Source organism: Benincasa hispida, chromosome 3 (assembly GCF_027475165.1).
Source record: "Benincasa hispida cultivar pf3 chromosome 3, pf3_genome.v1.1, whole genome shotgun sequence".
In the NCBI taxonomy this organism is placed as follows: Eukaryota; Viridiplantae; Streptophyta; class Magnoliopsida; order Cucurbitales; family Cucurbitaceae; genus Benincasa; species Benincasa hispida.
Genome location: NC_143480.1, coordinates 4839407 through 4866982, shown reverse-complemented (window position 1 = coordinate 4866982; position 27576 = coordinate 4839407). Strand labels below are relative to the sequence as shown.

Genomic DNA, 27576 nt, shown 5'->3' with positions numbered 1-27576 from the left:
CTAAGTTGGAGTAATTTTGAAATTTGATGTTGACATATTTTGTAATTTTGTAATTTATGTTTTGTTTCATCTCCAAGTTTCTAACATACTCATTACTATATCTCTTTCTTGTTGGGATATATGAATCTTGTATTGAATGTTTATTTTGATAACATTTATTTTGGGAATTATATAAATATAATTTTATTTGATTTCTAATGTGTGGAAATATATGAAACACAACAATAGGATTATGAACATATTTGAGATGCTATAAATATGCAACAATAGGATTCATGAAAGCTATAAAAACTTAATAAGTGCTATGAACATGAAATGTTGACAATAAGTCTTATTATAGCTTTCATTAAATAAATAATTATAATTATAAATAAATGCTATAATAGACAAATAACAATTACATATTTTGCTATAAAAATAATTTTATAGCTTTTTCTAAAATGTTATCTTACATGTTACAAAGACCAAATGTGCTATTTGAAGCTTGTATTTATATCATTTACAAAACACTTTAAAAAATCGATCATTTTCTAGTATATAGCTAATGTTATAGAAGAAAACTTATTGTAGCATGTAACAAAATGCCATAAAAAGTTGAACTTTTCGATAGTTTAAAAGGTGCTACAAAAAACTCAATACTTTTAATAGTATGGACTGACACGACTTTGGACAAAATACTATAATAGACCTATGATAGCCTTTTTTTCGAAGTTATCATAGACCTTTTTCCAGTAGTGATATACAAGACATTAATAAATATAACTCTTTATATTTACTTAAGTAATGTCATGCATTATGGTTTTCCAATTTCATATATTTAATATATCAAAATATATTAAATAATTCATGAAATCATATCCACATCATGCATTAAAATCATACATTATATCACTTATAACATATTAAAATGCATAAACATGCTTTAACTTATGATAGAATTTAAAACCAATGGACTTTTTCAATTTCGCATGTTCGAATATTCAAATTATAACGACCCAAAAAAAAATCCATCATTGAAGAAAGATGGAAGGGAAATGTGGATGTGGTTCAAGATTAAATCCATATATATGCACCTTATACGGGGCAACTAAAAAAGATGACTATTTTGAATTGAAAAAAAAAATGTAAAAATGTAAAAATAAGAAAAATTAATTATATAAAATAACAAAATTGTAATCTCTTCTATAGAAGCCGATAGAAATCTATTAATATAGATCTTTTATAGAAATTGATAAAAGTTTATCTTTGATAGACACTAATAGAAATTTATCAGTATTTTTTTTTTATATTTTTATAAATAGTTTGATAATTTTTTTATCTATGAAAAATTAAAAAAAAAAAAAAAAAAAGAAGAAGGTGAAGTAAACAATTTTCTAAACTAGATTTCAAAGAAACTTTAAGAAGGTGAAGTAAACAATTTTCTAAACTAGATTTCAAAGAAACTTTAACTTGAAGTACTATGAACGAAATAGTTTACTAAAACTATTCTAGTGTTGGGGTCCACATCGCTTCGGCCTATCTAGAGCGCTACTTGGTGTGGAGGAGGACGGTCAAAATGGTCAGCCCATCAATTATCAACTAAAATAACTAGCGGAATGATGTAACACAGTAAACTAACTAATTAATTGTCATCTAACAATAAATATTTTTAACAAATGTTTATCTACATTTTATCAGGCTTCTTCTAATAAAGTTATTCGTTAGCGGTATTTCACTCGATTTTACTTTAAAATAACAAAAAAAGCACTTAAATAAAAGTATTTTTCACTAAAAATTCTAATAATTAAAGAAAATAAGAAATCTAGATGATGAAAAATCACCCATATAATTGTAAATCTTGCACGATCTATTTGATTTCTACATTTAAATAAATCTTATATGTGTTTAAAAGTTATATGTTACAATTTTAAAACAAAATTTTAATGAATGGTATAAATTATTTTAGGGATGAACGTTTAGAGTTTAAATTGATACAATTATCAATTTAGATTATAAGTTACACAATCTTTAAAAGCTTAATGAGCCATTTGGTTTAAAGTTTTCTAGATGTCCATAAATTAAGTATGACTGGGAATTAAAGATTGATGAGAATAAAAAATGACTTGGTTGTGCATGGAAATGGAAATGCTATTTGAATTTTATAGGAACAAATTAACTTTGTATTTAATTTATAAAATTAATTGTGACAGCTCTATAAAATTTTATAGATTAATTGATAAACAATAAATTCAATTCAAAATTTTGAGAAAAATAATTATTTAACAACCAAATAATAATTATTAAATTATTAATCACAAGTATTTGTAAAATGAGTAATTTATAATGAGTATTATAAAGTATTAAATTGAAGCAAATTTACCTTTCAATAATTAATTTACACCATAATAATTTTAAACAAAATAATTTAATTTAAATCTCATTCATAGAACAGAAAACTATGAGAATAAAATAATAAAATGAAAAGAAAAAATAAAAATAGAAAAAGATGAATAATAAATAGAATAAAGAATGAAAAATAAAAAAATAAATATATTAAAAAAATAGAAGAAAACATGCAAAGAAAGGCATCCTTATGCTTGAAAAAAATATTTTTCCAGGTAAATACCTCAAATTCTCCAACCAAACAAGTATTTTATATATCCATATCCATTTCCACATCTGTTCCTTCAAACCAAACAACCCATAAGAGGATAAATTGATTTTTATCCTATAATCTATTATGAACAAAGATTAGGGTTGATTGAATATATGTCATTTCAAATATATTCGTAATAAATTAATTTTAATATTTATCAACCACAACAATATATATAATTGAAAATGGTGAAAAGATAAGAGACGTGAATGAAAGTTTTTAAATAAAAGAGATTAAATTGAAGAGACTATTCCCAACACTATAAACTAGATGCACATTTAGTCACAGTAAATATTTCTCGGTGACAATTGATATGAACTCATTTATTTAAGATAAAAGGTTCAAATTCTCATATCCTACCTATAATAATATAATTAAAAAAATCGCTTAAGCACACATTTAACAACTTTAAGAAAATCAATCTCGGGCATTCATTACCATTTATGTTTAATAATGTTGATAAACACTAATCAACTTAAACATAACTCAACCATTAAAATAATATTTATAACTTCTCGTTGACTAATTGACCAACAAAGATCAATAAACATTTTTAACTTCTACATTTATATATATTAAATTATCACCCAAAAATTGCATATGATTTTTCAAAAAATGTGATCACATCGAACTTGTAGGAATATTTAGCCTCCAAATTAGATTGCGTTGGATGGGTAAAAAAATCCATCCATCATTTGATTCACTAATAATTAAAAAGGTTTATTATTTCGTTATTCCCATCAATTCTTCAAATTATCTATCTTCTATGATATTTATCAACTCAATTCAGGCCGCCAAACACCCGAGAAATATAAGTGCGTGTATATATATATATATATAGGCAAAAAAATGCAATTGGTGAAGCCTGAAAAAAGGGGAAAAAATGGAAGCGCTTTATCTTGTAGGCTCCATTCTCAGTTCATTCTTCACCTCTTTCATTCTCTCCCTTATCCTCCCCTTCCGATGGCTTCTCCGTCGTATTTTCTTCAGTTCCACCGCCCCTGCTACCGCCGGTTCCGGAAAAGGAGCAGATTCGGTCACATTATACCAAGGTATTGTTTGGCACCAGCGTAGGCGTCCCGTCCACCATTCTTTCAGGTACGCTGTTCGGTATGCCCTAATTGACCTCGACCGCTCGCCTTCTCCTCCGTCTGATCATCTCTCCGCCGTTGATGCTCGCCGAGTTGCTGGTACCTCTGGACCCGTGTAATTTCTTGATTATCTCATCTTCTTAACTTGCATATACTCTATTGTTTTCTCGTTTAAATATCTTTATTGTACTGAATTGGCTGGTTGAAGCTTAATTTCGTGTGTTGTGACTTGTGATGGAATTGATGTTCGTGAATGTTACTTTCAGATATCTCCTGACAATTCCAACTAGTGTGGGTTATGTACAAAATCCGTTGAGTTTGTATTATTGCTACGAAATCGAAAACTCTGCACAGCACCTGAAGAAGTGCATAGCGGAGGTTCGTTTTTAGTATTATTACTTCTACTTTTAAGAGTATAAGCCGTGTTCGAAAATGGAAAGAAGAAATTGAACTCAAACAGATTCTTGTGCTTTTTTAGGTAACAAATACGCCATGGGGTGAGAGGGTCTCATTTGTTTTCAATCCGAATTTTGATGTAGTAGCTAAGCCGTTGCATGTCAGCCCTTTTATGGTAAGTCTTTCTGGTTCTTTTCCCGTTATATGAGTATAACTCGTGCCAATAGTAGTTGATAGTTTTTTTCTTTGATGGATGTTATTTTCAATTTGATTGGACATAAAGTAGTTTCTTAGATTCCTCATATTCTTGTTTCTTGATGCAATTCCTAGCAGACGATGCTTTGATCTTCCTAGTTGGTCTTAACGAAGCTGGAATTGATTAAGAACTCTTGTTAATAATTAGTTTGAAATCTGCAGTAGATCTTTTTCGGTCAGAAATATTTCTCTAAGTATTGAAAAGTCTGTATCTGATTTATTATTGAGAGCTATTTCTTTCACCAATTGAAGAGCGATAAGAGGTTATTACAGGATAAATAAATAATACTGAAAGTTAAAGAGGTAGTGCAGTTGGAGACCGATAATATTTCTTAAATAATTGCAGAACATATTGAGTGACAGCACTGTATCTTCATGTTAGATAATATGATATTAAATTTGCCTTCATCCCTTAAGCTTTTGGGTTAATTGGATGTTTGATCATAAGTATCTTGCGCTGCTATCAGAATGGAGTTTAAGTGCTAATAAAATAATGACATTCTCCAGCTACCTTGTACATCATATTTATATCAATATGCAGCCTAGAAGAATTTACCATTCATTATATCATGGTTTTTCAGTCTTGAAGAGAAGAAAAATGTTAGAATATATTCTTCATTTTATAAGGGTGGATGGGGTGAAGAATCTTTAGGATCCAGAAAAAATTTTAGTTCACGTCAATTGGCTCTGGTTTGGTGATTCTGCTCCTAATTCTATGTTTGGTAATCTGTGTTTATTTAAAGATTCTATGTTTGGGAGAATTATTTACATTATCATTATTTTGGTTTTGACGATGATTGTAGCAATCCTTTTGAAAATTTGTTATTCAAATGGAGCCATAAGCGTTTTCTTCTACATGCTATTGTACTATTCTACATTCTCCATCACTGTCATAGAATAATTTTGCTGTAGTTTTTCTTGTTATAACATGTTTTTTTATATTGTTACCCATTGCAAAAATAATTTCAGGACATGCTTGGGAATTGGAGTATCAAAGCAAGTGCTCCTGGTGATAATTTATATGTTGCAATCTCAGTTCAGCACCCTGAACTTGGTGACTACTTTTCTGCCACGTTGAAACTTAAAAGAGTGTCCCCATCTTTTGGATCTGATCACTCGAGTTTTTTTTATCTGATGCCGCATAAAGTCGCAATATGGATATATTGGCATGTAAGTGGAATTTTTGTAAGTTTTGAATTAGTTATCAATTGTCTTCAACAGTTTTCTGTTTATCCAGAACCAATTGGTTAGATACATCATTCTGGCTTTTATCCTTAGTAAAACAAGCCCATACAAAATCTCCAAACGAAGTACCAAGAAGAATAATGAACATTTGCCAAATCATAGACGTCCACCCTTCATCTATTGCAGTAAATTCGTTAATTTCCTTCCAGCCACCAAACCCAAGATGATGTTTTGACAGGATCTTCAACATTTCTTTGAAGTTTGATTGCACACAAAAGTTTTAATTTGTCGTTCTTAGCTGAGAAATCAAGGATTTATTAACTGTTGAAGCTAAGGAAAAGAGCTTCCTTGTAGTTCCTGCTAGAAGTAAACAATAGGATATTTTGTTTTAGTCTCCTTTCCAGTTTATTTAGTTCTTCAAGATACACCAACCAGCAAAAGAACTTACTTTTTAGTCTTTACCTTTCTAAATCGAAAGGGCAGGACTTTTGGTAACAAGGAGTTGGTTGGTACCGGTACTAGTTAACCTTGAAAATAGTGATGAATGATAATTCAACTATAATATTTTCACCTCTTTTTGACCTAACCCCACCCAGTAATCTGATAGGCCCCTAGTAACAAAGGTATATGAAAGAAGGAGGAAAACCATGAAAAGGGTAGAGAATGAGATAGGAAAATGCAACAAAATGTAATGAAAAGGATGTGGGCCCTAGGAATATTGTTAGTCATGTGAGGAGAGGAAGAAAATAGGAGGGGGGGGGGGGGTCCACAAGTGGGGAGTATTTGTAAGGCCATTGAGGCCATGAGAAGGTAGAGAAGATTGTGGTGTAACAATCTCATTATGGGTTTGAGAGGAGGGAAGGGGAGCTCTTGAATTCTCCCCCTTTGTTAGTAAAATAAGGAAAAGCTTCCAAAGTTTATCACCTAGTATCAGAGCAGTTACCTGGGTATGGTGAGAAAAATGGAAAGCCGAATGATAGCTATGGAGGAAAAACAGATGGAGATCGAGGAGAAGATAAGTCTACAATCGAAGGAGGTGAAGGAATGGATGAGGAACATGTCCGCTCAGATGGCCTTGGTCCTATCTAGGTTGGACGCGATGAATAGTCCAGAGAAACACTCACCATCATCCGAGAGGACCATATCGGAAAAAGGGAAACAGACGGCAGAAGGATCATCATCCCGAGCAGAAAATCAAGAAAGTAAAGAGGGGATCCACGCACCTGGGAACAAGGAGATACCCCTGTTTGATATGAGGTTGAGGAAGTTGGAAGTGCCGATTTTCAAGGGAGAAGATGATGAGAACCTCGACTGCTAGTTACACAGAGTCAAGTGATATTTTGTGGTGAATTGACTATCGGAGAAGGACAAATTGGATGTCGCTGTACTGTGCTTTAGAGGGAGAGGCGTTGGACTGGTATCAATGGGAGGATGACTGGTCGCCGGTAGGAAGTTGGTCGCAATTTAGGGAGTTGTTCTTGACAAGGTTTCAGCCAGCAAGTGAAGCAGATCGGTACGCAAGAGTGATGCGCGGCTTCAGCAGGAGACGACTATGAGGGAGTATCGGCAGAAGTTTGAACGTTATTCCGCCAGGTTGAAGGAGTTGGGTGACAAGGTCTTGGAGAGCAAGTTCGTGTGTGGGCTTAAGGAAGAGATCCAAAGCGAGATGAGGAAATTGAAGCCCGAAGGCCTGAAGGCCAAGATGCAGATGGCCCAACTAATTGAAGAAGACCAATTACTCCAACGACGATTGGGTAAGGGAGTCAGGTCGGATAGTAACAATAACCCGAATGCGAAAGGCGGGTCAAGTGCGAGCGGGGCGAGCAACCCGAGTAGTCGAATTATCACGATCAACCCGAACCGAGGAAGCTCAACAGGCTCGTCGACGGCGAACATTCCCCGGGGAGAAATGGGAGCAAAAGGAAACGCCGGCGGCACGTTTCGGAGGCTTTCGGACGCACAAATGAAGGAAAAGAGAGACAAGGGACTGTGTTTTAGATGTGACGAGAAATTCAACTTCGGCCATCGTTGCAAGAAGGAGCTGCAGTTTATGTTTGTACAAGAAGGGGAAGATCTGGCCGAGGAAGGAGAAGAACCCGACATAGTAGAATACAAACCCGAAGAAACATCGCGAGAGGACGCGAAGGAGATTGCGAACTTATTGTTGAATTCGTTGGTTGGATTGAGTTCACTTAAAACATTTAAAGTGCGGGGAGTTATCGGAGGCCGAGAGGTGGTTGTACTGATCAATGGGGGGGCGACTCACAATTTCATTACCTCAGAGTTGGTCACTGAGTTACAGCTGCCGATATCACCTTTGGAAGGATACGATGTGGTGCTGGGCTTGGGAGGTTTGGTCCAAGTTGCTGGAGTTTGTAAAGGTGTGTTCATAACTATCTTTGACTTATCTATAATACAAGACTTTCTTCCTTTACCGTTGGGCAGCGTGGATGTCATTTTAGGGGTGGTTTGGTTGGAAACATTGGGGTAGATCACATTTGACTACCAACTATCGACAATGGAGTTCATGGTTGGGGATTGGATAGTCCAGCTACAAGGAGATCGAGGTTTGGTTAAATCTCAGATATCTCTGAAATCCATGGTAAAGGCAGTGAAAGGAAGAGACCAAGGCGTTTTGATTGAGTTGAACGCATTGGACTTGAATCGGGACATCACCGCAGAAGAGGAAGACCAGGCTGTTGGAGAACAATCTGCTATACCTCATGAGATTCAACAGCTGCTTCGAGAGTTTGAGGCAGTATTTCAAATGCCGGCAGAGCTTCCCCCAACCCGAAGCCATGACCATGCCATTGAATTACTACCAGGAGCTAGGCCAATTAATGTGAGGCCATACCGTTACCCTCAATTCCAAAAAGAGATTGAAAGGATGGTCAAAGAGATGCTGATGGCAGGGATAATCCAGCCTTGTCAAAGTGCATTTTCCAGCCTTGTGCTGTTAGTAAAAAAGAAGGATGGGAGTTGGCACTTCTGTGTAGATTACCAAGCCTTGAACAATGCCACGATTCCAGATAAGTACCCTATCCCTATTGTTGATGAATTGTTAGATGAGTTGTATGGTGCTACAATTTTTTCAAAAATTGACTTGAAATCAGGATACCATCAGATTCGGGTACAACCAAGCGACGTCCATAAAACAACATTTAGAACACACGAAGGCCATTACGAGTTTTTTGTGATGCCCTTTGGTCTGAGGAATGCTCCATCCACTTTCCAGGCAATCATGAATGATATTCTCAAGCCATACCTTCGTCACTTTGCGTTGGTATTCTTTGACGATATCTTGGTGTATGGTAAGACATTAGAATAGCATGTTGGCCACTTATCGACCATTCGGGAGGTTTTGATAAAAAATCAGCTGGTAGCAAACTTGAAGAAGTGCCAATTCAAAGCCACGAGCATCGAATATTTGGGGCACATTATCTCGGCACAAGGGGTCTCAGCTGATCCAACCAAATTGGAGGCAATGAACACTTGACCTACCCCACAGAATGTGAAGGAATTACGAGGCTTTCTTGGTCTCGCAGGCTATTACCGGAAGTTCGTGGCCAACTACAGTGCTATTGCCTTGCCGTTGACTCAGTTGTTAAAGAAAGGGAACTTTAGTTGGAATAAGGATGCAGAAGAAGCTTTTCAACGTCTCAAGTCAGCTATGATGTCTGTACCAGTGCTGGGACTACCTAACTTCAATGAACCTTTCGTTGTGGAGACAGATGCTTCAGGAGTAGGAGTGGGGGCCGCCCTTATGCAAAATAAACGACCATTGGCGTATTTTAGCCAAGCATTGCCTCCTATCCACACCTTCAAGGCGGTGTATGAACGAGAACTGATGGCCATGGTATTTGCAATACAGAAATGGAGACCCTATCTATTAGGAAGGCACTTCATAGTTTGCACGGATCAGAAAAGTCTAAAGTTTTTGCTAGAGCAAAGGGTGATTGCAGGAGAATACCAACGATGGATCGCCAAACTCATGGGATACAATTTCGGCATCGAAAACAAGCGAGGAACAGAGAACTCTGCAGTTGATGCACTCTCTCGATTGCCTGCCTCATGTGAACTTGGTCTGCTCAGTGTAGTGAAGGAACTAAATACCGCTATCTTTGTTGAACAACTGTGCAATGATGATGAGTTGAATGGAATCCGGCAGGCTTTGTTGAATGATCATCCGGTGCCAGCAGAGTATAGCCTACGAGGAGAGCTTTTATACTACAAGGGGCGGATTGTATTGCCAGCTACTTCACCTACCATTCCCCTTTTACTACAAGAGTTCCATAGTAGCCCTATAGGAGGTCATCAAGGGAGCTTGAATACATATCAAAGACTGTCCAAGGAAGTATATTGGGTATGAAGCAGAAAGTACAACAATTCGTGGCCGAATGTGGGGTATGTCAACAAGGCAATTACTTAACATTATCTCCCGCTGGCCTCTTACAAGCTTTACCGATCCCGGGCCGAGTGTGGGTGGACATCTCTATGGATTTCATTGAAGGACTCCCAAAATCTGAGGGGTTTGATACTATCATGGCGGTCGTGGACCGTTTATCCAAATATGCTCATTTCATCACCCTCAAACACCCATTTTCTGCTCGTTTAATGGCTAGAATTTTTGTCAAGGAAGTGGTTCACTTACATGGCTACCCCCAAAGTATTGTTAGGAACCAAGGTAGTATGGGATGCCTTTGTCCTACATTGGTTAGAATGGGATGACCAATGTGGTACTTAAGTGGCTTGGCTCTCCCACCTCAATAGCTAGCTTTTGGGGTGTGGTTCTTCAAGGTACTTAAGTACCTAATAATGGTATCAGAGCCGGTTGTCAACGTTCCGGGGTGGAACCGGCGGAGGGTTCTGACCAGGTGTGGCCGAGTGAAGTACCGTCGGAGTAGCCGCTGGGACGTCGGCTTTCCGGGGATGGGGTATTGTTAGGAACCAAGGTAGTATGGGATGCCTTTGTCCTACATTGGTTAGAATGGGATGACCAATGTGGTACTTAAGTGGCTTTGCTCTCCCACCCCAATAGCTAGCTTTTGGGATGTGGTTCTCAAAGGTACTTAAGTACCTAATAATGGTATCAGAGCCGGTTGTCAACGTTCCGGAGTGGAACTGGCGGAGGGTTCTGACCAGGTGTGGCCAAGTGAAGTACCGTTGGGACGTTGGCTTTCCGGGGATGGGGTATTGTTAGGAACCAAGGTAGTATGGGATGCCTTTGTCCCACATTGGTTAGAATAGGATGACCAATGTGGTACTTAAGTGGCTTGGCTCTCCCACCCCAATAGCTAGCTTTTGGGGTGTAGTTCTCCAAGGTACTTAAGTACCTAATATAATCTTTTTATAAACAGTCGTTAGCGAGGTTGGTAGTGGAGAAGTCTTCTATTAAACCTATGATTATTAATTATTCTACTTCTACCGAGGGATACAATAGTTCCGTCTCTCTAGTTCGACCCACTCCTCTTTATCTTTCCTATTCCAACTTGAAATTACTTGGTTAATTAAAAATCTTCAAATCCACTTGGCTATCATCATTAGATTTCTCTTCCTATATTATCTATACTTTTTTTTTCTTTTCATGACACTCCTATGTTATCTATACTTAAAACTTATAACTTCGCCAGTTGAAGGAAGAAAAACGCTGCTCCAACTGATTCAATGGCTAAACCTTATCCACAATCTCGCCACCCATAGGAAATGTTTCTTACCATATCTTTCACTGCCTCATAAGCCAAGCTAACATTTTCTCCTTGGTAGAGCTTCCTACCTAGGCCATCTCTTACATCTCTTGGTAGGATAGGATAACAAAGAAAACAGATTCTCAAGCCTTCTTCAAACAAGAATACCCTTTTAGCCTTCCCTGTAAGAAAGACCAAGAATCTTGTGAGTGTAAAAATCCAACCTATTCTATTTTTCTCCTTTCCTCCACTACCCCACCTTATACAACTAGAAAACAATCCACTATGGCCATTCCTCCAATAAAAGCTATCTGATTCATTAATTGACAAAATCCTGTCAATATCTCAATCTCAAGACCATGTTATTTTTTATGGCTCCTTGTCGAGAATATTCTAAAGGAAGGAAGTGGCTATTGATATGGTCGTGTACGTATTATGGATTCATGTCCTTTCCTCTCAATTTAAGGCGTTCTTGCTTTAGAGAGATTCAAAATTCGAACCATTGACGCAAGCAATTTATAAATATGTGAGGCTTTTGTAGTCATGTCATCACAAATGGGAGACCGAAAGACATATATTTGCCCTACATGATCCATTCATTTCTTTTCATGTCTACTAAGTCCGGAATGAATAATAGTGTGCTTGAATTTTCACTCTTTAACCTTGTGAGACTAGGGGTAGATCACCTAAAAGATTTTGAACCCTTTACCATTTGGTTGACTGCGGGTGCTGGATATTTCCTTATATGTGGATTGTTTAACATCTTCAGAATCAAAAGTACATAGAGAGAAACAATATTCAATGACATTTTATACTTTCTTTAGGTCAACGACTTTGAGACGAGTGCATTGAAATACGCTGCTAGTAAAATTCAGAAAATATGAGTCAGAATCAGAAGTGTATAGAATTGAGGAAGGATCTGTCCTAAAGTTAAAATTAGATAAATAGATCGGATGTCAGCATGTGATTGCTCTTCTTGAATATCTCTTTGGTTTGTTTCTGAGCCCCAGGCTTTCAAGCTATGGTGGAAAGGTGTCCAATTTCTTCAACATCCAAGGTATACTAACCCTTCATACAAGGCAGATGCTACAATCCGTGATCAACAACTTCAATGCTGCAAGGGGATTGGATCGAACGGAAATAATCATCCAGAATTGAAAATAGAGAATGAAATAGATCTTAGTGACAGAAAGAATGCAGATCGTGAGTTCTTTTGGACGAATGCCAAGTGGCCTTGGTCTTAATACTACTGCAGGTATAAAATTTGATATAGTTTCTTTCAATGGGAGAAGGTAGACATATGAAGAGATTAAAATAGCAAAATTCTAATTTAACGATTTATTATTTTATAAAACCTTCATTGATATTTATTAATTTGGAACATACTTTATAATTTCAGAAAACCAGACATGAGAACCAAAACAATATGAGGAATTACTAGTTCATTAGGGGTGGCAATTCTTATTTGTTATACAATCGGCCTATACTATTACCATACCAAATCACGTAGAAGATATATTATTCTCAATATTGGTGTTTCAAAGCCCAAACATATATTACACGTACGAGATTTTCCAACTAACAAAACACCAACTCAAATCGCTAAATACAAACAACTAGAAATCACCTATATATATATACTTTGATTGCATTCTCATCCATATTAACTCAAGCAACTAGAAAATTAGTCGAATAAATAAAGCTCCATATTAGAATATCTATCTTGGTAAAAGAAGCCAAGAGCATGAAAAAAAGTTGTGAATTGCAATATCAAAATTCAAACTGAACCATCATGGTCGTATTACACGCCAACTATGGATCAGCAAATTAGTGGTCCTTTCTCTTTTCCCACGTAACCCAAACTATTTGTGAATGAATATCACGTCCATGAAGATAATGAGTTGGACACACTTGAGCTCGTGAGGATTTTGCAAATTGATGTCATTTTGAAGAACAAGAGAAATTGTCTAAATTGCAAACACTCAAATCCTAACAAACTTTTGCAAGAGGAACAAAAAAAGGATAATACTATAAATATTCAAAAGATATATATTTTTCCTTTCCCCATTCTTTTTGTAAACCACACTATTAGCTACTTAATTATTTGTATAATCTTCAGTCAAACAGAAAGAAAAAATTGAAAACGATATTTTTAATATAATAACCGTCAATATTTTACTAACCAAACTGGTAATACAGAACATAATTTCTCGAAACAAAAGACAAAAAGACCTCCATTGAAAAAGCTTTGTACTGTTTGGTCCTAGGCCTGAAACCAAACCCGAATTTGTAAACATCATCTAGTAATTTAGGTCCGGGAAATTGAAGAAATGGAGTGTCATTTGGGTTTAATATAGCATGACAAGTAGCTCAAATTTTAAAATAAACAACGAGCCATTGCAGGGGATTAACAGTACACCATTGACAATTGAACTGACGAAACGGAATTCATCGTAGAAATATCTATACAATGCATCTTGGAATTGGTAAAATCACGACTACTGATTCTATCAATGGTATAAAGAAGGAAGGCTTTTTCTTTTTTTATTTTTTTTATCAAATTGACCAGAAGAAGCATAATAATAATAATAGTAAACAACAGATCCTCCCAATTTTTACTTCTACTTGTACAGAAATTACGACTATGCAGTGGAATAAGCCTCCGATAATTCATGTTCTTAAACCTCATATTTCTGATTCCCCATCGGAGCCGGAGTGAGAGATGTTCATGGGATTTTAGGGTATGGGAGTGATTCTCCCCACCACCATTTAATTTAAATCCACGACTTTCCAAAATTGTTACTTGTTTATTTTTATCCCGATGGACTTCAATTTAAATGAGATAATTTTTTAAAAGATCCATTTTAAAGGTCCAAAATGAAAAATGATCAAGTTTTTTAAAAAATGTCGAATGTCCTGTCATGATCATGTAAAGTTACGGTATTGTCCTTCTTTTTTCTTTTTCCTCTTATTCGGTGCGAGAAATCTTTCTCTGCACGTTATCTTCTTCTTCTCCAGCTTCTTCTCCTCTGTATGTCTTCCTCTTCTTTTTATTCGACACAACGAGTCCAAGCGAGTAGCTTCGATGTGACCAATTCTTGTGAACAAGAGTGAAAGAGAGCAATGATTTTGTGAGTGAGGAAACGAAGAGAGAGCAAGAGACATAGTGATTTGTGAGTGAAAAAGAGAGAGTTAGACGAGCGAGAGCGAGAGACACAATGATTTGTGAATGAAAAAAAGAAGAGAGAGCGAGACGATCGAGAGTGAGAGTGAGACAACTTTTTTGCGTGCGTGTGAATATATTTTGGTAATTTCACCTGAATTTGACGTTAGCAAAGAGTAATTTGACTTTTTTTTTTTCAAAAATCGGGTATTTCATATTTTTTTGCCTATTTTTTGGGTCATCCATCCGACAGACTCATTATACTTTCCTTTTAATAAACTTTAAATTTACTAGTTTAGAGAAAAAGAAAAAGAAGTTTATTGGTTTGGTATGTTGGATCTATGTCATTTTGGTGAGTATTTTAAAGGAAATTTGTAATGAGTGACAAATCCAAAATTTATAATTAGGGGCATGCCTTCAACATATGAAAAATTGTAGATATGAAAAAAATTCTCAAATTTAAATTTTCGTTTATTCCGTTTTCCAATTTTGGCCTTATAACAAACCCACGTTTTTTTAGTATATTAGTCAACTAAACGACCAACACTGTGACAATTATTTTAAATTATTAGTTCATAGTATTTTATAGTCATCGTTTAGGACCTGTTTGATTTAAGGTTTTACATATGTTCGGAAATAAAATGTCTTGGAATAAGATATGTGGGAATCAAACATGATTGTGTTTGGTTGTGCATGAAAAATGTTATCAAAATTTTATAAACAAAAGTTATGTTTATGTTTGATTTACGAAATTAAGTATGACAATCTTATATAATTTTAATAGATTAATTAATTAAATAATAAATATTTTTTTCAATATATTGATAAAAATTAATTAACTAAGAATCAACAAAAATTTTAACTAACAAATTTCATATTAACTATAATTTAATACTGAATTATTTCTTAAGTTCAAACATTAATAATTTTAAGAGAATATATTATATAAGAAGTGAAAAAAGTGATTATAAATGAAACAATAATATAAGAAAATATATTATATACAACACTAATAATTAAGTATGACCAATGACTAATTTTATCAATTCACTCTTATCATCATGACATATTTAAAACAATGTACGAATCTGATTGATTTTGTCATCGTGATCCATGACATTGGTTACGAAGTCATGCATCTCATAAATATTATGAAGTCCCTTAATTTTTTTTACTATGAGGTCGTATTGATTTTAAGACAAACATTTGAGCATGCTTTTGCATTTGCCAATAACTAAATTTTCTAGCTTTGTCAAAACATTTGTAGGATAAACCAATCTTCCATGAAGTTGAAATTCCTTCAAATTGGAACAGTGGTACTCAAAAACACCAATTTTAATTGTACACACTGACGTTTCTTAATTACTATAAAGTTGAGATAATTTGTGGTACATTAATCGATAATTTGTTGTAATTAATCTCCTATGATATAGATTTTTTTTTTTTTCCTTTTTCAATGTCATCTTCATCACCTTTATCATATTTGATGTTCAATGTAGTAAATGTTTGGGGATAGTCGATATTTTGAATAACTATGGTGCGATATTTGAGCGGTCATCTCTTAGATTGATTGAGTCTCTCTAATTAATATTGATTGTCACCACATATTTTTAAATAGTGAAAAAACTAAATAAAAAAATATGGAAAAGCTATTACCATTTAAAAATAAGAAGTTCTTGTTATCTTTTTGTGGAAAAAAAACAAGCACAAATAAAACGTGGTAAGAATAAAGTAAAGCAACAGAATGAATAAATAAATAAATAAAAAAACCGGTGTGAGAGGCACGTGTAAAATTAGGGTAAGACTTTCTTTGGCCATTTTCCTTCTTTATAGGATGCCCTTTGTCTTTACCTTTATTTTCCCTACATCCCTACCTAATTGTTTCTTTCCTTTTTTCCCTCTTGAAGTATATGTATCATTTCATTCATTGTCTTCTTTACCAACTAGGTTTGAATTATATAAAAGTAAAGTTTTTTTTTTTTTTTTTTTTTTTTTTTTTTTTTTTTTTTTTTTTTTTTTTTTTTTTTCTCTTTAATTGATGGTAATTTGTATTCCATTTGTTTTCTTTTTCCTTTATTCATCCGGAAATTCATTTATTGTTTGAAAAAAATAGTTTTTTTTACTGCTTAGAAGCGACTTCTCATCACTTCATAGTTAATTTTTACATTTTGTCTAATACAATTATGATTATGTTGGACTAATTAACATGTACATTAAAGTGTCTTTGTTCTTATCTAATTCTTTGTCCACTAGTTAACCTAGGCCTCATTTTGTTATTTTTTTTTTAAGTTAATCATATTTCTTCTCATTTTCTTACAATAGTTTACATTATTTTCCTAATTATATTAGTTGAATTTGTAGCCAAATTTCAAAAATAAAAACAAGTTTTTTTAATTTTTTTTTTCTCTAAAATTTAGCTTGGTTTTTTGAAAACATGGATAAAAAATAGATAACAAAGCAATAAATTTAGAAGTGAAAGAGGTGTATGTGGGCTTAATTTACAAAAAAAAAAATAATAATAATAATAATAAATAAATAAAATAAAATGATTGTCAAAGGATCCTAGTTATTACCATGATTTGATTTTCAACCAAATATATTTTACTTCACTTAGTTTTTTTAGAAGTATTATTCCACTTAATTAACTTGTTTTATCTAGTTGATAATATGATATGTTTAAAGCATTTTTTTTGTCATTGTATTTCAACCATACATGTTTCATGTATATCTTATTATTTAATTAGTAGTTTTCATAACTTGTTTCTAAAACTCATTTGAATTTAAAATATGATTAATTTCCATTTGGTCATATTTTATCAACATTAAAATTTATATTACTTAAACTTAGAAGTTAGGCTATTGATGAATATTAATTAATACACTAAAACATTGGATATAACAGTTTTTAATACCAAGACCAAAAATATTTTTATTTCCATGATAAAAAAAACCAATAAAGTTGAAGTTATTAGTCTATTTTTAAAATACTTAATTGAAGTTTCTACCTAATTTACTAAGAGTATACAAATTTCCAGCTCAGAAAAGTTGAGTATATCCCTTGTGATAAATAAATTGTTGAAAGGAGTTGTTATATAATTGAATGGAAGCTAATTAAGTAATGTGTGCAAGAGTATTCAATTCATACATGATGTCATAAATGAATAATTGCATATCAATTTCAGGAAATTGAAAATTTCTATTTAAAATTGCCATTTTGGATCAATTTGGATAAATATGAAAATATCAAAATTCATTTGAGAATTCAAAAACTTAATTTAGATGATGAAAAAAAAATGTTAATTTGTTATCTATCTTTAAACTTAATTTGTGTTACAAATATTAGTTCAACGTTTAAAAAGTTTGAAGTTCTACCCATTTTATCCTTTAATTCTAACTGTATACACATTTTTACCCTCAATTTTGATGCAATTGGTTTTTAATAGTCTATTTCGTCCTTTTTAATTAATTAATTTATTATGGGATTAAATTGAAATAATTAAAAAAAAAAATTATTGGTTAAATTGAATTTAATTGATTATATATTCAAACTAATTATCTTGAAAATATTGAATTTTGTTTTCTTTTGATTTTGAATTTTAGGGCCAACTTAAAAAAAAAATTAAGGAGATAATTAATTTCATGTGGTTTTAAATTGATTTAAATATTTGGAAGGATTTAATTTGTATGATCTTATGCCATTTAATTTTGGTTTTTGAAGCCTAAATTAAGATAATTTGAAAAGTTAATTGATTTATTAATTTAATAGAATCTTTGGAGATTTTGGAGATATTGTGATAAAATATTTTATTTATCTTTTCCAAATTTGAAAAAAATAAAAGAATTGAGATTTTTCGAAATTAAATGGGAGTGAAAAGAGGCCAAAAATCGGGGAGAAAACAATTCGATTTTTTAGCGATAACTTCCACAAAATTGTCCATTACCAAAGTTTAAACTGTTGGATCGTGCTCAAATTTGGTCAATCTGTTCGAGACATATAGAGTTTCATTTTGAATGGTTGGATCGTTGTTTGAAGCTTTGGTTTGTTCGTAATCACTGCTAAAAAAAATCTATAAAACTAGAAATTCTCCTTCTCCCTCACTCTCGCAAACCCTCCTCATGCAAGATTCTCACTACCAGCTGCTAGCCTAAACAATTTATGCTGTCTAAAAGCAACACTCACTGCCTATCTATGGTTGCCATCATCGCTGATACCATTGTCGCTGAAATTGATATTTTGGGTAAGTTTTAGAATTCTTGGAGGTTCTTGACCACCCATTAGTTTTTGGCCCAAATTGGTCGATATCCTTTAAATTTCGCTTTTAGATTGAAGTTTGGGAGCGTTTCTGGTCACTATCCAACAAGGGCAACGAGTTTTTGAAGATTTACTATTCGAAGTTTGAAGATCAGTGGCGTGCTTTCTAGCAGGATTTACGATCGTTTGGTCCTTTCTTGGTTTAAGTTCAAGTAAATTATTGGAGTTGGTTGTCGAGATAACTGTCCTTGACTTAATTTGAGGTAAGTGGTACTATTACCGGTGCCTTTGTGCCAGACGGCCTAGATTAAATTTACAAAGTTAATTAATGGATTTTAGAAGCATGATTTTGTCTTTGTGATATACTTGTCGCATGACAGTTATAAGTATTATGAGCATGTTTAAACTTCCATGTTATGCTATGATCTGTGCGGTGGAAATAATACTGAAATTATGTATGTGATGCATGATTAGACCAATAGGGAAATTTACTGTCTCGCCTTGATGCATGTTTTATTTCAGAGGATTCACGGGTCTAATTTCATGTTTGACGGTGTGCCTTCGGGCCGCTAGACTTGTATGAATCGACAGGTTCACGTTCATGTTTCTTTTCATGTTTCACGGTGTGCTTTTGGACTGCTAGACATGTATGAATCGATAGGTTCACGTTCATGTTACTTTTTCATGTTTGACAGTATGCTTTCGGGCCGCTAGACATGCATGAATCAACAGGTTCATGTTCATTTTACTTTTTCCATGTTTGATGGTATACCTTCAGGCCACTAGCATGCGTGAATTGATAGGTACACTTTTATGTTTCTTTTCCCATGATTGACGGTATGCCTTCAGGCCACTAGACATGCATGAATTGACAGGTTCATGTAACTTTTTCCATGTTTGACGGTGTGTCTTCAGGCCACTAGACATGCGTAAACCGACAGGTACACAATTATGTTTCTTTTCCCATGATTGACGGTGTGCCACTAGGCCACTAGACATGCAAGTTAAGGCGAGTCAGGTTATCCCCTTAGTTAGCCATTCAGGAACAGCTTCACCATGAAAGTTCTACTAACCACAAGCATTCACTGCATGTGAATACACAGCTTGATCCCGGTAATGGGATCACTTACTGGGTATTGTTATACTCATCCTTTATTCCTTCATGTTTTTCAGAGAACGACAGGAACAAGTTGGCGAGTGACAGAGCCATATGGGGACAAGAGAAATCGTTTTTGCACAGTCTATGTTTTTGTCATTTGAATGTTTTGAAACTATAATTTAATGTGAGACAACAAATTTTAACATTTTGAATGTTTTCTTTATGAATATTATTTTTAGGGGACCCTGAATAAAAGTTTTATTTATTTATTATTTATTTGTTTTCGAGTTTATTTTGGAAAACTATCCTTATTGTTTTAATGAATTTTTTTTAACAAAATATCTGGATTTTATATGTGTATTTAGTCGTAACAACCTTTGTAAGAGTACTCGAAAAGTTGGGTCATTACATCTATTATCTATGTTGGAAAATTTGTATTTGCCTATTTTTTGTTGTTTTTGCTTGAAGCTTTTGGCAGTTGTAATTTCCTTCATCCAAGCTTTGCTTCCAGCCTTGTGGTGTGAGATATCTTTTGAAGTTTCTTGGTGTCTCACCCTTCAAGAAGGATAAAAGTGTACTCCTATAGTATTCCACTCTACTGTAGCAACTACATGATGCTATAATCTTGAATAAATTTGCTGGATTACTTTTAGTGAATACATTATCTTGTATCATTTGTATATCATTTTTATTCTAGGGAATTCTTGAATATTTTATTTCGAAGTGCCAACAAAATATGGAACTTCAATTATGAATGGAAATTATGGTATTTAATGTATTATTGAATTTTGCTATAAACGAGTACTTGAATAAACTTTATTGAAATCTAATTATTTTATATGATATTTATATCATAAAATAAATTTATTTCTAGCACCAAAAGTAAATTATATGGAAAAATATTGTATAGCTAGCCATGAGTAAAAGTTATAACAAATTTATATGGCGGAAAAGAAATGCTATCAAAAGTCAATTACAATAATTATAGTAATTAGAAAAGACTAAATCATCTTTTTATAACATAGTATTAAAGCTATAAATACTATATTATAGCATAAAAAAGGCTGTTATAAGTTAGAGATTGCACATTATCTTAGCTACGTAACATATTATAACCTTTTCCAAAACGCTATAAAATGTTTTTATAGGAACATATACAGTATTATAGCATATAATATAGCTTTACAAAAACGTCATAAAATTCCCAGACTTTTAATTACATGGGTTGTCAGAATCTTTAAAAAAGGCTATAAAAGGTCTATTATAGCTTTTTTTTTGTTAGCTATCGTATCCATTATTTTTTGTAGTGATTTTTTTCATCATACATAATAATTTTTTGTCCAAGATACACCGATATTCAGTACAATATAGTTTACTAGAGTTGAGTTCAATGTGTGACCAAAACTTGGTAAATGTAGAAAATATTATTTAGTGGACAAGACAACTCAATGCTGCTGACACTAATCGAAGACACCGACGACAAATGCAATATCAAAACTGCTAGCTGTTAAATAAAGCAGACTTCCAATAATACTTCTGTACATATTCTCATCAACTTGAGTTCCACTAGAATCTTTTGATATTTTGCATGAGTTGGAGTAGTAGTTCTTTTAATATTAGCCTTCTCAATATTCCTAACATAGTTACTTTGAGAGAGAAAAAATTCTTCATTAAGTTGTTTAATCGTAAACCCCAAAAAATAAGACAGTTACCCTATCATGCTCATCTTGAATTCTTGCTGCATTTATTTCACAAAGAGTTCGACCATCTCCTGTGACATCCTCCCGAAAATAATGTCATCAATATATATTTGAACAATTACAAAATTCTCATGAGATTTTTTCACAAAAAAAGTTTTATCAACACATCCCCACCTGTACCCATAGTTGACAGGAAATTGGGTAATCAATCATACCAGGCTTTGGGTGCCTGTTTGAGGCCATAAAGAGCCTTGTTGAGTCTATACACATGATTAGGATGAGGAGAATCTTCAAAACTTTCGGGCTGAGTAACATACACATCCTCTTTCACATATCAATTTAGGAAAGCATTATTTACATCCATTTGATATAGTTTAAATTTTAAAAGGCAAGAAATACCAAGCAAGAGTCTGATAGCTTCAAGCCTTGCAACAGGGGTGAAGGTTTCATCAAAATCCATACGTTCTATTTGAGTATACCCCATGAACCACTAAGCTGGCTTTATTTCTGGTGACGTACCATTCTCATCTGTCTTGTTCTTGATGATCCACTTTGTGCCAATATCATTCGTAGATTATGGTTTGGGAACAAGAGTCCAGATTGAAGGAATTCGTTTACAAGGAGATCCATGAGCGGAAGCGGATCGTCCAAATTTCATTTTGATTGAAAACAAACATTTATAGTAAACACAAACAGATTATGCATTTTAACAAAAATTACGGCATGCTTTTAAACTAGAAAAAGAGTTCAGAGATTATACCTTAGAAGAACACTTCTTTGCGTAAATCCCTCGAACTATCAAGAACTCTTCAAACAGTCACGAACTCCTTGAACAACAACAAAACTCGAACCAAAAGTATGAAGACATTACCACTTGGTATCCTTGGTATTCTCAGGGTGAGAACCCAAGAGTGGTGGACTCTGACTATTTTGGTTAGGAGGGAGTTTGAGAGTTTGGAGGAGGAAGACGATTGGGGAAGAACTATCATATAGTAAAATCTTCTCAATCGTGTAGACAAAGAGTTTATCCCTCTATGTGCTTGTCGTGTAGATCACTAACAAGTAGTGTAATTGTGTTATGGAAAAATAAAATCATACTTAATTTAATCCATTTTGCCATAAAAACTAACTAACCGCCCACTAAGGTGGTTAGAGACAAAAATGGATTGATTATCCAAAATAATAAATAATATAAATAAATATAATAACTAACTTATCATATAATATTTATAACCTATAGTTTTAATATTGTATCATATACAATATAAACTATAGTTCTTTTTCTCTATTTTATGGCATTTAATATAAATCATATTTATATTAAATTTAACAACTATGAATCTCATTCATAGAAAATATATTTGAATCACATTCAAATATTTATTCCTCCAATTAAAATATAATATATCAAATACATTATATAAATTATATCATATATAATTGAATTAATTTAATTATATCATATATAATTAAAATTCCTCTTATTAATTTGAACAAGTCAAATTAACCCAAAAACTGATTCTCAACTAAATCATTTTGAGCTACCAAGAGGACCTTATGGACCTGTAGCTTGAAGCTTCAACGGTAAGTGAATAATTAATTAAACTCTTTAATTACATTATCCACCATTCGTTAGCTGTCGGGCACTCTATTAAAGACCGACAGCTGCACTCTTCGCACTACATATATATTTCTATGTCCATTGGATATAACCAATCAATAGTACAATGATCCTTCACAAATTGCTCGTAAGTACAGCTGGACCAAATTACCGTTTTGCCCTTGTAGTTACATATAACTCCTTAAGTACTATTGATTTCTCTAATGAATAATAGATCATAGTCCCACTATGACTAAACGCTTCTTGGGCCAGGAGATGGTGTGACGCTACATTATTCAAGACCCAGAATCAGTCCTTAAGGAAGCAATTTATATACTTACCCCTGCTTCGGGGAAGGAGTGAATTCCATCTTGTGTAGTCATGTTCATACAAGGTTTACAAACTATATCAAATATTATTAATCACAAACAAGTTTGTTCATACAAGGTTTACGAACTATAGGACCCTACAAGATTTAGGGCATCAACCGCAACACAAACATTGTTTCTCACATATTGTCCAAGCTCTTCTTGCATGACATGGACCTAACACTCATCTTCAAGAGCTTTTTTGAGACCTTTTGGCTCAACAAGAGAGGTGAAGCAACTGATCATCTCTAGATAATCAATCAACTTTATCTTTCTTTCTGGTAATCACCATTTCTTCAAGATTCCCAATAATGTTTCTAGGAGGATGATTCTTACGAATTCTACTGGAAGGGTGCTTGTTACTGTAGGTGTTAACAACGAACATGCAGAAGAAATTAGGATCTTAAGCACTCTAACTATATTAATTTTAGTTAACAAGCATGCAAGTTCAAAACAAAAAAAAAAGGTTTCAGTGTATTACCTTTGAAGAACTCCAAAAGTGTTCCAATCTACAACTAATTTTAATTCACGAACACTTTGTAGACAATCACAAGAGTCTTTCCTACTATCGTCTGGCCTTAGAATAGGTTGTGGGACCCAAATTGAGGAGAGATTTTAAGGGGAAAAAATGAGTTTGATAGTCTTTAAAGGTGAAAATTTTTAGAAAGAACTTTTTTTTCTCTTCCAAAAGTAATTTTGCATGAATGAATAATTCACCACTAAAATCTCTTCAACATATTGAAAATGACATGCAATCCCATTGCCTCTTAGATTGACAACAAATCAAGCCATTTTGAATGGATTATGAGGTGTAATATTAATGAAATAAGTGGGAATGTCCCACTAAAAACTAATTTTCGTTCATTCATTTTTAAATGAATTTCATAAATTCACTACAAAATTGTGTTCTAATTTTAAATAAAATTAATTTAACAATAAATTTTATATAAAAAATTTTTAAAACTAATTTAAAGAAAATTAATTCAAGTAATTAATTTAAAATAAAATTAATTAAAAAATTAAATTAATTTAATATCAAATATTAAATTAATAAAACACCAATTCCATATATGAATCTTTATTCATGTATAAAATATTTAAATCGTATTTAAATATTTTTCAGCTTTCCAATATATTTAATTTGATATTTAAACGTTTTAATTATATCATATATAATTAAATACTTTAATTCCCTAAAATCGAATTTGAACATTTCAAATTCTCTCAATACACTGTTCCAAGGTTTAGTCCGATATGAGCTAGTAGAGGGACCTAATGGACCTACAATTATGAGCTTCAATGATCCGAGATTAACCGACTAATCTCATTAACCCAATTAACCAACAAAGTCCAATAACTGCACTATCCTCATTGTAGATATATTTCTGTCCACTTGATTTAACCATGATTAGTAAGTCGATTCTTCATAAGTTCTTCGTAATTATAGCTGGGTCAAAATTACCGTTTACCCATGTAATTACATCTTGCTCCTTAAGTGTCCACTGATTCAATAATGAACAATTGGTGTGTAGTCCAACCACTAAACCTAGTCTCTTTCAGGCTAAAGAGAGGGCAATGTCTCTTGTTCACGACTAGGAGTCAATACTTAAGGGAACAACCTATTTGCTAACCCTAGAAATGGGTAGGAGTGAATTCCGTCTTGCAGAACTATGTCTCCAACTATCTACCCAATCTTACCCCTAAAATAGGAGGCTGATTGAGTCGGTGATGTTGAGCCACTTTCACCCATGTAGATTAAAAGATAATCTTAAATAAACAGGACTTCGCAATTAGCTTAGGATTAAGATTGAGTTACCTAGGTCATTGAAATAGTCAGTCTTATCAGTAAACGATGTGATAAAGTAAAAGTGACTATTTCGTGGTCCGATTTTATGCAAACTTATTACATAGGAGGTCCTCATTCGCATGTCTCCACATGAACGAATTAAGATCACTTCGTTTGTAACACTTACAAAGTGGGTCACATCCATAGTGTCCCCAAAATAAGGTACCCAACCTAATCCTTATACTATAAATTGTTTTGGCTATTACTCGAACTGAATCCACTTTTATGTCTCCATATAAAGTTCAAGTATTCATGTTATAGCCAAGGGTTCTTAGTTTATTGGATTTAAAGTTTAAAACGATGCAATTCATATATTCAATAACGACTTTACTGAATAAACCTCAATAACATCTTTATTGCAAAATAGAATATGTTTAATGTTTACAAACTATGAGTTTCAGGACATACAACTCAATAGTTACTAGTTCCAGCCACTTCAAAAGCAATCTTGTCAGTTCCATAAAAGTTTTAGTATAAATGTACGTTGACATGTTAGATGTATTGTTTACGACATCTGAATTGACAAGAGGGAGAGCATTGGATTCTTCTTATTTCACTAAGATGGTGCCTGATACATTTGCAACATCATCAATCACAACACTAATAGATTCCACCAAACAATGAGTTTTTTTATTATAGACACGGTAAGCTTTACTATTTGTGGACTATCCAAGAAATATGCCATCATCCGATTTGGAATCCCATCTTTGTCTAGTTTCTCTATCAACAAGGATGTAACACGTGCTGCTAAAAATATGGAAGTATTTTACATTCAATTTTCTCTCTCTCCATATTTCATAAATTGTGTTTAGGTTTCTTTGTCATAAAACAACTCTGTTGTGTATGTGACATGTCGTATTCAAGGTTATTTCCCACAACTAGAATGGTATATGTTTGGCATGCAACATCGAGCGAGCTATCTCTTGAAGAGTTCAATTCTTTCTTTCCACAACCCTGTGATGATGGGGAGTGATAGGGGCTGAAAATTCATGGTGAATTCTAGCTGACTGATAAAATTCAGTAAATTGGGAGTTTTCAAACTCTCTACCATAATGGATCAGATTTAGATCTTTCTCACATTGTAACTAAAGATAAATAGCTTAAAAAATAGAAAAAATATTTGATTTATCATGAAGGAAACGAACCTAGGTGTAACTAGAGAAGTCATCCACCACCAGTAAAACATATCATAGGTCTTATAAGGTCAAGATGAAGCTATTCCAAGATTCGTGTGGACCCAAAATGAAATATCTATCTATGAGAAGTGTGGGTCAGTTTACCTGATTGACAATCACGACAGATAATTCCAGTGGAAACAGGTAATGAGGGGAGACCAGATATAGCATTTTTGCTAATAGCCTTCTGTATAGTCTTCATGCCCACATGCCTAAGATGTTTATGCCATAGGCTAGCTTCATCTTGTCTAAAGAAATGGAAAACTTGCAAAGAATTTTCAGAACTCCATAGATAACAATTATCGGAAGAACGGATACCTGTCATGACAAGAGCTTTAACATTGTCCATGACAACATATTTGTCTTTGGTAAAGCTTACATTCAGGCCTTAATCACATAGCTGACTGATGCTAATTAGACTGGTAGTAAGCCCTTCAACCAACATTACATCATTCAATGGTGGAAGACCTAGGTAATTCAGTTTTCGTTTTTCAATGATCTTACCACAAGCAATATCTTTAAAAGTCACCTTTCCCAGGTTTGAGTTCAAACAAATAATTCTTATCACTAGTCATGTGACGAGAACTCCCACTATCAAAGTACCAATCACCTTTAGTAGGATTTAAGGGATGTTAGAACGACGTTGCATGTATTCTGAACATTCTTTACCCTTCATACCTGTTTTACTTTTGATTCTCCTTAAAAAAAAACTTTCAACGAAAAAGAAGAGTTTTTCTGAAGTTTGAGAATTTGTGAAGATTACTCGACAATTGATAACAAAAAGGTCGTTTATGACCACATTTCCACAGTGGTGACAAATCCATCTTGGTCTATACATTATGTTGGCTTCCCATGCTGAATTGTCAGAAGATATACCTGTAAGGCCATAAAACTCCAGATTCTGAGCTCTAACAAATCCAATCTTTTGCTTCCCTTTGGATTGAGACTGTCTATTATGCTGACTTCCAGTTTTAGAAAATTCAACCCCAGAGTTATCACCAGTCATCATTCCTTTTGTAATAATTTTCTTTAGGGACTCAGTACCAATGTTCAATATTCTGACATTTTCGTACATGAAGTCCTTTTCTACTCTAACTTGAGAAAGCTCATGCTTCAAATCTGTAATG

General features: G+C 33.5%; 1 protein-coding gene across 2 annotated transcripts; it reads left to right on the top strand.

The window, feature by feature from the left end:
* The first annotated feature begins 3474 nt into the window (after positions 1 to 3474).
* On the top strand, positions 3475 to 12649 carry LOC120074219 (DUF1365 family protein). Of its 2 annotated transcripts, none has more exons than XM_039027273.2 (5): positions 3475 to 3841; positions 3993 to 4104; positions 4205 to 4297; positions 5347 to 5547; positions 12257 to 12649. In XM_039027273.2, exons 1-5 carry the CDS (start codon positions 3519 to 3521, stop codon positions 12488 to 12490), a joined length of 963 nt encoding a protein of 320 aa, XP_038883201.1. In that variant the 5' UTR covers positions 3475 to 3518; the 3' UTR covers positions 12491 to 12649. The 2 variants fall into 2 exon arrangements, with proteins under 2 accessions (XP_038883201.1, XP_090168408.1); XM_090312282.1 differs by having other exon boundaries at positions 3493 to 3841; positions 12071 to 12649.
* Positions 12650 to 27576: the final 14927 nt, after the last annotated feature.